The 12,917-nt window shown below is 52.6% G+C and overlaps 1 protein-coding gene across 6 annotated transcripts in view; it reads right to left on the reverse strand.

Annotated features, from left to right (window-relative positions):
- Positions 1–10,155: 10,155 nt before the first annotated feature.
- LOC116955684 (uncharacterized) overlaps positions 10,156–12,917 on the reverse strand; it is a 65,715-nt gene continuing 62,953 nt past the window's right edge. For all 6 annotated transcript variants that reach the window (XM_076053578.1, XM_032976933.2, XM_076053580.1 and 3 more), the window contains one exon: positions 10,156–12,836. In XM_076053578.1, the coding sequence (XP_075909693.1) occupies positions 12,681–12,836 (156 nt within the window). In that variant the 3' untranslated portion in view covers positions 10,156–12,680. The remainder of the gene's footprint in view (positions 12,837–12,917) is intronic.

A 12,917-nucleotide genomic window follows, 5' to 3' on the forward strand; every position in this document is an offset into this window, starting at 1 on the left:
AACATCGGCTGACTGGGTAAAGCAGCCACTCCTATTGCTAGTGACGTCATCGCACCTGAATGTGAGCGTGACGTAATGTCCCCGACTACTCCTCTACATATGTAATGGGTTAAACTGAGTCGCAGATGTAGACTTGGAGGCACATTTATTCAGTTCCAACACACGGGGTAACCTTCCCCTTAACAGAATAACAACCTATGGTGGTGACCACCAGGCTAACTACACTAGTTACAACGTAACTGCTATTATGGACTGGGACCAACAGCTTCGGCCCAGGTCCACGTGTTGGAGACGAAGGTTTCTTCCAAGATGAACAACAACCCCGGTCCCTCTCGGGACCCGGCTTATATTCTCTGTGGCGTGGCCGGCTCCGCCCTTGGCCACGTCCACCTTCCAGAATCCTCGGGAAGGATCTGGGTCCCAATCACGTGACCACCCCTAGCCCCCTATTGGGGCCTCTTTGTAGACTTAACTGGTCACGTGTCCTCCTGGGTCAACCAGAATGCTATGGCCTTGAGTAACCTCATTCTTCGGCCGGCACCCACACCCTGTCTTGTAGGGTTGGTACTGCACCCAAGCGTGGTGCCATCTAGCGCTATCATTCAGCGCTCACCAGGCCCCTCTAGGGCCGGTACTACACCCACACCACTGTGGTATCCGTGATGTCGCTGGATGATCCCTCCGGCTGAGGGATCATCCAACATCGGCCGACCGGGTAAAGCAGCCACTCCTATTGCTAGTGCTGGTTTCCTTCTAGGGTCCGTCAGCCCTACCCCTGGGTCTAACTTCCACCCTTCACGTTCCCGGGCTCCTGCGACGACCCCGCACGTCACGGGCTCCAGCTTAAGTACCCCAGGGAGACATGACGTCATCGCCCCGCCCCTGTGCAACACGTCATTTCCCGTGACGTCATCGCACCGGAAGGTGAGCGTGACGTAATGTCCCCGACTATTCCTCTACATTACCTCCCCCGTGAAAAAAAATCAGCCGACCCGGCTGTAACAATTACGAAAGCGGAGCCCAATAACCCGGATAGGAAGCTAAGAACATCAAAAGAGTGCAAGTGACCCACGTGTGAAGGTGGGACCGGCTGTTAGAACACGAACCCAACATTAGGGCAGCACGGTACAAGGCAAAGTTTGGAGACCGCCCTCACACGGAACAACGTAAAAGTGATAATTGTTTTTTTACCCTTTTATCTGGCAACAAAACTGACACCTTTTTTTTATAAGGAGTCATGTTTACATTGACCACAATACCTGCGGTCGGAACGCAAACAAAAAACAACAACTCTGATAATGTATGCACTGTCCTTGAAATTGATTGGTCCACACCCGAGACAGCTTTCTTTAGAGCCTCGTCTCACATGGTGTTGGACCAGAAGACGCCAAAAGGCACACAACTCAAAGGCAATGCACCATCAGAGTATGAGAGCTCGGGGTAAGCATTTACACCATTGGAAACCTCATTTGCCAGTAACAGTATGATAAAAAAGGTGTCAGTTTTGTTGCCAGAAAAAAGGGTAAAAAAACAATTATCATATTTTGTTACTGGCAAATGAGGTTTCCAATAACGTAAAAGTGGCGACGAAGGCTGGAGGCCGATGCAAACGGCCCCTTGGAAGGCCTTCATCACACGGGACAGCGTAAATGCGGGCGATGAAGGCAGGAGGCCGAAGAAAACGGCCCCACTGGCCGTCACCAGATTCGCACGCCCCTCGAGCGTGTGTGTGCCCGCTTCCCCGTGCGGCGTCGGTCGTCGGAACCAAGGCGTCGCTGTAGGTGTTACTGGTGGGTACTCTACAGGCGCACACACAGGCAGGGCATCGCTCACGCCATCACGGTCCATGCGGCCTGGCTTGTCGGACGCATCAATCGCCGGCCGCTCCAGAAGTGGGGATGAATCAGTGAGGCCAGGCGGTACAACCCACTTGAGCCGAGACGGGTGCACTATCCAGTGGCGGCGACTCAACCGAATACGGATACATTGCGGTCAGTGAACCTCTATGACCTCGACAAGGCCCTGCCAAGGGCGATGCAATTTAGGGGACATGCCAACAGGTACTTGGGGGCAGTGCAACCACGCCTTCTGGCCCCTTTCCCATGGAAGGCCAGCAGCCTGGTGTTTGGGCAGGTGCTCGTTAGCCACCTGCCGGCTGGCCAAATTATCTAAAGCCGCCTGCCGTGCCTCGCGCAATCGGTCGAGCGCGACTTTAATTGGGGCGGGCACTGGCGAACCTTTTTTAAAAGGCCCTAGGTCCAATTGGACGTGCATCGGGGGCTCTGGTTCCCTTCCATACATTAAATAAAAAGGAGAGAACCCTGTCGAGGCATGAGGAGCCAACCTATACATGGCCAGAACCTCAGGAATGAACAGGTCTCAGTCCGATTGGGACGTACTCATGTGGTGGAACAGCATGGATGTGAGGGTGCGGTTCAAGCGCTCTACCATCCCGTTGGACTGGGGGTGGTAGTGTGAGGTGCGGATTTTCTTTGTGCCAAGGAGGTCACAGACCTCCTTTAGCAACCGAGAAAAGTTCCACCCCTGATCGGTTAACAGCTGTTCCAGCGCACCCTTGTCTAGAACGTACCCCTGTACGAATGCCTCAGTGATGGACGAGGCTGACTGGTCCATCAGAGGCCACGCCATAGGCCAATGTGTGCGGTACTCGACTCCCACAAAGAAGTACCTGTGGCCTCGTTGGGATGCTGGGAATGGGCCCAAATTGTCGAGTGCCACGAGCTCATTGACACGAGAAACCTGGATGGACTGCAGCGGGACCCAATCCTGGCCAACTGGGGCCTTCCTCCGCACACAGTCGTGGCAACCCTTCAAAATCAGTGCCACATCACCCTCCACACCCGGCCAATAGTAGTCCCGTTTAAGGGTCAACAAGGTCTTATTGTAGCCAAGGTGCATAAGTTTCTCGTGGATAGCTTGGGTTAATTTACTTCTCGTGGATAGCTCGGGTTAATTTACTTCGTAGGCCAATGGGCACAACCACACAATTGCGTTCCAATTGGGCATCCCAACGTATGAGGAGGCCGTCATGCACAGCGATCAACGGGGCAGCTGACGGAAGCTCCGGGCATTTGGCCTAACATGGCGTTGTAGCCTCAGCAGAGAGGAATCCTCCATCCGCAACTTGGACCATACCTCTCAGGGGAGTCCCAGGCCGAAATCAACAGGCAACGCCACACCCGGAGGGGGGGCCACTTCAGCCGATGCAACCAACTGGGCCGCGGTGTCCACTGGGGCCTTGCAGCGGCTAGAACCCAGGGCACCAGCGCACCCGCCGTCCATAGGCAACCTGGAAAGGCCATCCGCATTTACGTGCCCCCTTCCTGTGGATGACGTCAAAGGGGTACTCTTGGAGCAACTCGAGACGGCGGGACAGCTGACACGAGGGCCGGTCAATCCGCAGCGAATATTGCAGGGCCGCATGGTCGGTCCGGACGGTAAACCGCCTACCATACAAATAGGGCCTGTACAGCTGAACAAAAAACACTATGGCCAGCAGCTCCCTCTGGGTCACACAGTACCGCTGTTCAGTGGGAGACAAAACGCAGCTGCCATAGGCCACCACCCTCTCAACCCCATCGACTACCTGAGCCAGGACAGCCCCAAAGCCCGTGACACTGGCATCGGTATCGAGGAGGAACGGTTTCGAGAAGTCCGGATACCCAAAGGGCGGCGCATCCGTCAAGATCGTGTGAAGCGCCACAAAAGCGGCTTCCTCCTCTACCCCCCAGCAAAACTTTTGACCTTTGGCGGAGAGTGCATGCAGTGGTTTTGCAATTGTCGCAAAATCACGGATGAACCGACAATAGTACGATGTGAAGCCGACGAAGCTACGCACCCCAGCGACAGATGTAGGAGTCGGCCACATCCGGACACAAGCTGTCTTTTCCGGATCCGTGGCAACACCTGACGCACTCACAATGTCCCAAATACTTCACCGATGGTTGCAAAAAGTGACATTTCTGTGGTTTGAACTTCAAGCCCGCGGCCCGCACTTTAACGAACACTTCCTCAAGACGTTGAAAGTGCTCGTCAAACGTACGGCCGAAAACAATAACATCGTCCAAGTAGATTAAACAAGATTTCCACTGCAGCCCCGCCAAGACCATCTCCATGAGACGCTGGAAGGTGGCCGGGGCCGAATGGAGACCCATAGGAAGCCGATTGAATTAGAACAGCTCCTGGGATGTGCGGAACGCTGTCTTGGGTCTAGAGGCCTCATCCAGTGGCAATTGCCAGAAGCTTGAGAGCAAGTCTAGGGTCGAAAAGAACCGCACACCCGAGAGAGCATCCAGGGAATCACCCATGCGAGGCAATGGATATGCATCAGCCACCGAGATCTTGTTTCATTTACGGAAGTCGACGCAGAACCAGAGACTCCCGTCCCATTTCTTGACTAGCACAATGGGGGCACCCCAAGGGCAAGTGGATGGGGAGATAATGTCCACTGCCAACATCTCGTCAACTGCGGAGCGGACATGATCCTTTACCGCCGGGCTAAAGAGGTGCGAACTTAGCCTAATAGGGGCCGAGTTGCCCATATCTATGTGATGTTCCAGAAGAGTGGTGCGACCAAGATCGAATTTATTCTGACTAAACACATCGGTGAACCTCACGATGAGTTTGCGGAGCCGCTGTCGCTCCTCGGAGGATAACGAGGCATTCTCGTTACACAACGCATCGATCCACGATGCGTCGGTCCTCCCCTTGTGCAGCACACCTGCCACAACCCCTCCAGCCGGCCGAGCGTCGTCGAGAGGAGGGCCCGGGGTGGCGTGTGCTTAAACGGCACCGACCGGAATCACGATTGGCGAGGGCCCCGAATTTAGGAAATGTAAAAAGGGGTCCTGGCCCTCCGACATGGCCGTCAATGCGCCTACCAACCCGTCCGTCCTTGAAAAGTAATTGGAGGGAGACAAGAGGATACCTGCCTCCGGGGAATCCAATTTCAATGGTCTGCGCAGCCTGAGGGGTAGTAGCACAGACACCTTAGTCAAGGCCCACACACTGGCGGCATGGGGGGACAGCACAGTGGGAGATTGCAAAAAGTGCAACCGCCCCCTGATGGCATCTCTACACAACCTTGGTCCACAAGGATTCGAACGGGCATTTTGGCCAAAAAGTCGGTCCCCAAGAGGCATGGCATTGCCAAGGTCCTGGAGACCAGAATGGGCCCCACCATTTCAATTTCCCAAATTTTGATTGAAGCCACAGCTATGCAAGCTCCCTGATCTGGCCGCAACGGCCTAACGCTGCGTGGCAGCAACAGAAAAATGCATTCTGAAATAATAGTTGCGGACACACCCGTGTCCACCAAGATTCGCACATCGATCCCTTGTACATATCCCACCGCCGCCGAGGACCCGGCAGCGCCCGCCACAACACGATGCGCGAGCGCATCCCACTGACAGGTCCGCCTGGGCCACCTGGCCGATAGCCACGGACGTACAGGGGGCGAGCCTAACCCCCAGAGATGATCCTGTGAGGATGGACCCTAATCCCGCTAGATGCGTGAGGTGAGGGGAGTGGCCATGTGATTGATGCGTCGCGACTCGCCTGGGGCCCCGAAGCTGCTCCTGACGAGAAGCCGGTGGAAGGAGGTGAGGCCTTGGCAAAGGCCCCGGGAGCGTTGCGGCAGCCCCGCTTCATGTGTCCCCACTGACCACAGCGGAAGCAGGAGACCGGCTCAGAGCCCTGCGGGCGAGGAGGTCCCGCCCTCCACCGCTGTTCCGGCCGGCGACCTCCAGCACCCCTCCCACGGTGGTCGGGCACTGCCAGGGCTATTCCGCCGGCTCTGTTAGCCGGCGGGATAGCCTTGAACGCCTGTAGCGCCCTCTCATCCAGGCACGTCGGAAGGGCCCACAGCGCCTCTTCCATCGGCCAACTCACTGACTTGTACGCCGCACTGAAGCGGTCTTGAAGGCCAGCGAGTCACCCCCCTTCGCGATGAACGGCACGACAGGAGGCAACCGGCGCAGTCGACGGTCACCCGACGACACGTATGGCGAGGACGCACCTATGGCCCCCCCCGACGGTGTCTACAAGGCCGCGGCAACGGCGCCGGGTTGCCGAGCCGCGTTAGCCCTGGCCCCAGCTGGCAAGCCACGGCGGGGAGCGGAGCCGCGGCGGCACTGGCGGCGGTGTGCGGAGTGTCGGCGACCATGGCGGCGGCCATGATGGCGGTGGTTTGCGGCATCGCGTCCAAAATGGCGCGCGATGGCGGCGTTGCATCAAAAATGGTGCCCAACTCCAGCGGCGCGTCCGTTGGCACCAAATTAAAAAGAGGCGGGATTCCGCCGCTCCAGAAATGTCGGGAACGCGCACACGCTCTCCCACCTCGGCCACCATGACAACGAGCTGCGCCATCGTCCACAGGAGCAGCTCCAGCTGCCCCGAGAGGGCCTGCTACATGTCTGGCAGCGGCGCGCCGGCTCCCCCAGCCACCATCTCCTCCTGCTCCGGCCTGGCCCTGCTACACAGAGCACATCTGCGGGGCCCCGGTTTCCGCGATCGCCGCAGGACCCTCCTCCGCGTTGTTGTCGTCGGAATGCATCGCAGGCGGGATTCTTCGTCTCGTGCCAGACTTGGACATGGCGGCGAGCACTGAAGGTCACTTCTGACACCAGTTGTTGAGGTGCAAAGATGACTCGGAGGCAGATCTTCTTTAGGGGCTTACGCCAAGGGTTTATTAGGGGCTTACGCCAATAACGGGCTAAGGGATAATATACTTGTCCCCAGGGGTAGGGGTCCTAGGCTCCCAAGCACAACTAGCTTTCCGGGCTCTTCCCTCTGCGCCGGCCGAGGGATCATCCAACATCGGCTGACTGGGTAAAGCAGCCACTCCTATTGCTAGTGACGTCATCGCACCTGAATGTGAGCGTGACGTAATGTCCCCGACTACTCCTCTACATATGTAATGGGTTAAACTGAGTCGCAGATGTAGACTTGGAGGCACATTTATTCAGTTCCAACACACGGGGTAACCTTCCCCTTAACAGAATAACAACCTATGGTGGTGACCACCAGGCTAACTACACTAGTTACAACGTAACTGCTATTATGGACTGGGACCAACAGCTTCGGCCCAGGTCCACGTGTTGGAGACGAAGGTTTCTTCCAAGATGAACAACAACCCCGGTCCCTCTCGGGACCCGGCTTATATTCTCTGTGGCGTGGCCGGCTCCGCCCTTGGCCACGTCCACCTTCCAGAATCCTCGGGAAGGATCTGGGTCCCAATCACGTGACCACCCCTAGCCCCCTATTGGGGCCTCTTTGTAGACTTAACTGGTCACGTGTCCTCCTGGGTCAACCAGAATGCTATGGCCTTGAGTAACCTCATTCTTCGGCCGGCACCCACACCCTGTCTTGTAGGGTTGGTACTGCACCCAAGCGTGGTGCCATCTAGCGCTATCATTCAGCGCTCACCAGGCCCCTCTAGGGCCGGTACTACACCCACACCACTGTGGTATCCGTGATGTCGCTACACCTCACGCCGTGCCCCTCTAGGGCCGGCACTGCACCCAGCATGTTGACATCCAGCGATGTCACTACACGTATATACCCCGCGCCTGTGGCCCCCACCTTCATTCATGAAGCCACAGCAACCGGCGGGGCGAAGTATGTTCAATTTGCCCCTGCGAGCCACACGGCATGGGGTGGCCTTTTGTCCAGCGGTGGATTGGATAAAGAGATTCGAATGGACATCCCGTGGGTCTTGTTACACGAAAGTCACAATCGGCACCACTGGAGTAAAGTAAAAGCAAAGCTGAAGAGAATGACGCTTGATTGATGTTTTCAGGTGTAAATTTTAGCAACCAAAGGCCTCATTACTTTAAGGGGCATGGAGAGCTACAGCAAAATGGAACTGCAGCTATTTCTGGAAGAGTGGCACCCGGAAGAGACCGAAGCACATCACTCGTGGAGTAACGACTCCAGCGTGTCTGGTGAGCAGCGTTTTAATCAGTGAATTCCTCAACAACCTCCACGCCGCATCTCCTTGTGAAAGCCACTGAGCTCTCCGCCGTGTCTTCCAAGGTTTAGATCCATGCGCCGGGAGCTTCTTCAGGAGTCGAATTGAACTGTTGGAATTGAATCTCAATATGGTTCTTGAAAAGTTTACTCCAGCAGAGAATCATTTAATTCTCATTTAGAATCATTTTCATCAGATACACAACCCGTGTATCATCCGATGCAGAGCTGGATCAAACAAACCTTAACACAAACAATAAATATAAAAAAACTATATATAACAGGCGACGTTTTGGGCAATAGCCCTTCACAGCGCAAAAAGAGCCATTACCCAAAAAGTTGCATAATAAATATTGTATCTATTTTAAGGCCACAGTGTTGCCATCTACATGGAACGTGCTGCATTAATGCCAATTATGCTCGTGCACCGCTGCCAACGCAGCAGTAGCAGCTTCAAAGAACCTTTTGTTGCATATGGGACGAGAGTCCTGTACCGAATGAGACAATTTGTTCCCCGTTAGGCTGACAAACAAAATCCGTTTCCATTTCGCTCGGCGTTTCCCTGACACCTCTGTTCGACGATAACGCCGCAGCTCCCGCGTTGCCTTCCATCGACGTGGCCATAGAGACCGGGAGTGCGGTCTCTATGGCACAGGATTTTGAAGTGCAGACGGGTGTCCTCCTTCCTGCTGGAAACTGTGGTACACCTGTGCTACGTGGCGGTACTGCTGGCCTTGACGTATGGCGCCAGCGGCATCACCCGGGAGGCCTTCCGTATGAAGGATTCCCTGGAAGTGTTTTCCAGGACGGACGTGGACAAGGTTAGGCTGCGCTTTTGTTATTTTTCACAACATAATATATACAACAAAAACCAATCTGGCCCCTCCTGGGCCGTGCTGAACTGGCTCAGCAGGCCGAAAAACCCTCATGCTTGGACCAAGTGGGTGTCAGACCAATCAGGTTGTTATTTTGCATATTTAATCATTATTTTAATGATTGAATAGTTTACCAAAACCAAATAATTACTGATTTCATGTAAAAACATTTCAAGGATAAAAATCCACTTTTAAGAGGTGGCCGGGTGGCTCCGAGGTCAGAGCACTGAGTTGGTGACAATGAGAACTGGGGTTCGAATTGGGTTTTAAGCTGCCCATATAGTGAGCCAAACAAATTAGTTGGTGATGCTGCTGCTGCAATGATGCACAAGCACAAATATCAAAACGTGTGTCAATAACACTATGGCCTTAAATTAAAAAGTAAACAATAGACATTCTGTGTATTGCCCCTTCTCTATAGCACACAGAGGCCAGAGAGGTCACCTCTCCCGTGAAGGGCCATTGTCCGAAACGTTGCCAAGTATAAACTCTTCAGTTTAACGGAGAGTTGACAAATGTTTTTCAAATGAAAACATGAGTTTTCACACTTTCTCAGGCCACTCTGCTGTGAGTGTTTTCCCAAAACAAATCAATATTTATGATGGGACTTGATGGATATGTCGTGAATTGATATAAGCCCAGTTACCAAAACATTAGTTTTGCACTCCATTTGTCGAAGTTCCAGCTCTGAGAATAAAAAAATAGTTATGCTGTCATATGATGAACATTACTTTCTGTATATTCTTTGGGTTTTTCGGTAAAGTCACGTAGATAGAATAAAAAAATTAAGTGAATAAAAAATAATAAAAATATCACGTTTCGATCGCAACACAAGCAATCGTCATCAGGATTGTGTTGCGATCAAAACGTCGTGATATTTGTATAATTTTTTATTCACTTTATTTTCATTTTGATTATTTTATTGTTCTATCTACATGACTTTACCGAAAGATCAAAAGAATATGAATTCCTGCAGTCACGAAAGCTTTAAGTCAACGATAATTCACTCCAACTCTCTGGCCTTCCCATCTCTCTTCTTTGCACAAGGCTTACTGCCCAAAACAGCACCTCATATAATGCTCCTGTTGAGGGCAGCGTTCTTAACGAATGTGTTGAGTTTTCATCATGGATCGAGCACCATTGACGATTACTCCCTTGGTTCGTTTCGCACTATCTGCAGCCCAGTCACCCGGGATGCAGCCCATATCACTAGGTCTAAGGCGCTAAGTAGTATTTTTCGAGCCTGGACAGTGACAGTATGTAATGGGTTCAACTGAGTCGCAGACGTAGACTTAGAAGCACATTTATTCAGGTCCAACACATGGGGTAACCTTCCCCTTAACAGAATAACAACCTATGGTGGTGACCATGTAGCAGGACAGGTGGGGAAAGCACTGCCCTCTAGTGCAGATAAGAGGTCACTTGAAGTTATTTTAGATGTAGCTCTGTGATATCTACTTCCATGAGCCATTCTCGAACACAGGGTATTCCACTACTCCGTCATGCCAATATGATGACGAGGATAAAATTGGGGACAGTAGTAAATTATCAAAAAATGTGATATTACCATACAAACGGCATTGCAGCATAACAATTGGACGTAATTTACTTGGGTTAGGCATCATCAGCCAGAGCCTATCCACTTCTGGAGGTCTCCCCACCCCTCATGGTCCAGTGCTGCCACCATCTATGACCCCTGCGCATAAACCAATCTTATCACTCCATCTCCACAGCAGTCAAACTCTTGGACGCGTTCTCTTCTGACCTCGGGTTCCCGTCTGTGCGGAGTTTTTATGTTCTGCCCGTTCTGCCTGGGTTTATTTATGGCTTCTCTGGTGTCTTCCGATAGCGAATTAAAAAAACAATACCATGTAACCAGTCTTGGCCAATCATCCCAATGCTAAACAAGTACTTACAAATCACACAAGTGAGATCACTCACAACAGCAACATTGCCCCCAACCTAGCAGGGCCCTCCGGTGAGGCTTTCCTGGGTAAATAAGCGTAACAAATAAATAAATAATCGTTGCCGTCACCGGTGTTTTCCATCGGCCGTCATCACGTCGAGCGATGCGTCCTGACCAATCACATTGTCGATATGACGTCTCTGATTTGTCTCGGAAGTTCTTACTAAAAACAACAGCTGTTACCACTAGGTTGGCGATGCTGCTGCTGCTGCCGCCGCCACCACCTTGTATTACTGGGCTGACTCTAAGTTGAGGCTTGGCTCCCTCTCATCACTCCACCATTCCATTCACTCCGAGCTCACAATGCACCGAGTTCGGCTGCTGCATCTGCACACCCGCCCAGTGTGCTGACTCTCCTCATTCCCATGGCGACGGTTCTTTTATTCGCTCCATCCGGTTCACTTCGCCTCGCACTCTCCTCTCCGAACCGTTCATCACATGGTGCAGTATTCTGGCTACCTGCCCGACAGCGAGGTTGATTAATATTGGGAATTTTTGCTTTTATGCATTATTTCTGCCTGCATCTCCGACGTGTTCCGATGTTGCCTGTTCCTCCATATGAATCACTTTGATGTTTCGGTTCTTTGCAGATGCACCAAGGATCCCCCTTGCAAGCTGCCAGGTGCTGTGTACGCACAGTCCTCCTCCCAACTCCCCCAGTCTACTCTACCCCCACTCCCTCCCCTATCTCTACCCCCCTCTCTCTCCCCCTATCTCTAACCCCTTCCTCCCCCCCAACTCTCGTCCCCCGCCCACTCACTTTGGAAACCCTTATAAAGCAGTTGCATTTGGAGGCTTGTGCTCTTTTCTCTCTGCCTGATGAAGACCGCTTGTGTTTCGATCGAAACGTCGTGGGGTTTTTTGCTTTCATTTAAAAAAATATTTTATTTTATTTTATTTCTACGTGACAATACCGAAAGAACAAAGACTATGGCTAAATAGGATTTTCCATGTAAAAAATAAACATTGAATTGAAAGCATTGAACGAAACTCTGTTCGTTGATCCATGCGCTTGTATTAAAGTCTCTACGTGAAATGCTAAGCTCGCATCGGTCTATGCTTCTCTTTGCATTTTTCAGCTTTTGTTCCATTTCCTTTATCAGTGGCAATGTTTCTAATCCATGCGACGCAGCTGGCAGTAGGCACCAATTGAAAACGATCTTCTACAGATACATCAGTGCGATGCTACCATTAGCTTTCCCAGGGAACTCCATCCTGCACCCATGAGTGTCACTCAAATCCATCTCCCGTTTTGCATGCATACGGCAAGAGCTCGGGTGCTCCCACGGTGGGCAGGGAGTCACACCTCACTCATGTTGAGAGGCTGCAACCTGTAGAAGTCCCCGGCGGATTGCCGCGATGCGACCGAAACCAGGGCTGCAGATCGTGACAAATACCCAACAATGATGACCACAAATTCCTCATCGGCCGTGAAAACGTCACCTCGCTTGTGGCCCCTCTGCAAGCAACGACATGTCGTTGTCTTGGGAAAACAAGCGTGGTAATAACAGGGCTTAGGGTTTATGGATAGGGTCTTGGGTTATGCTAATGGGTCGAGGTTAGGCTTAGGCACAGTGGTACCTAAAACTGCATTTCTTGCCATCGATCGGTGCGGACAGCAGTCTCAACCAGGTTTAGCACGCACACACACACAGGTTTAGCGCACACATACACCGCGCGTATTACGCACAGCCACCAAAGGCGTAGCAGGGGCGGCCTCTACCCAGCACCACATGGGTAGCTGTACACAAGAGTGGGCCGTGACCGATTGTGAGGACAACTGTGAGCACACCCAGACATGCAACCTTACATGCTTCACACGACAAATGTTGGCAAACCAGAGAGGATCTCTAGCACCACATGAGGCCATGCATGTGGTCTATGAACTCCTGGGCTCGGCTGCTCGAGTCCTCCTGCTGCTCCTCGCGGTGCTTCTGGAGGATGGCTTTGGCGATGCGTGCACTGGCTGCCTGCCCGCCAGCGAGGTTCACGGCATGCGGACCCACCTACCGCCGGCACAGTATACGATGTTAACAGCATTCTCATCTGCTAAGTAACCATGAATATGATCTTCTTTGGTTCTTTCG

The sequence above is a fragment of the Petromyzon marinus genome, chromosome 61, assembly GCF_048934315.1.
Source record: "Petromyzon marinus isolate PM22_M1 ecotype Great Lakes invasive population chromosome 61, UKy_Petmar_22M1.pri1.0, whole genome shotgun sequence".
Lineage (NCBI taxonomy): Eukaryota > Metazoa > Chordata > Hyperoartia > Petromyzontiformes > Petromyzontidae > Petromyzon > Petromyzon marinus.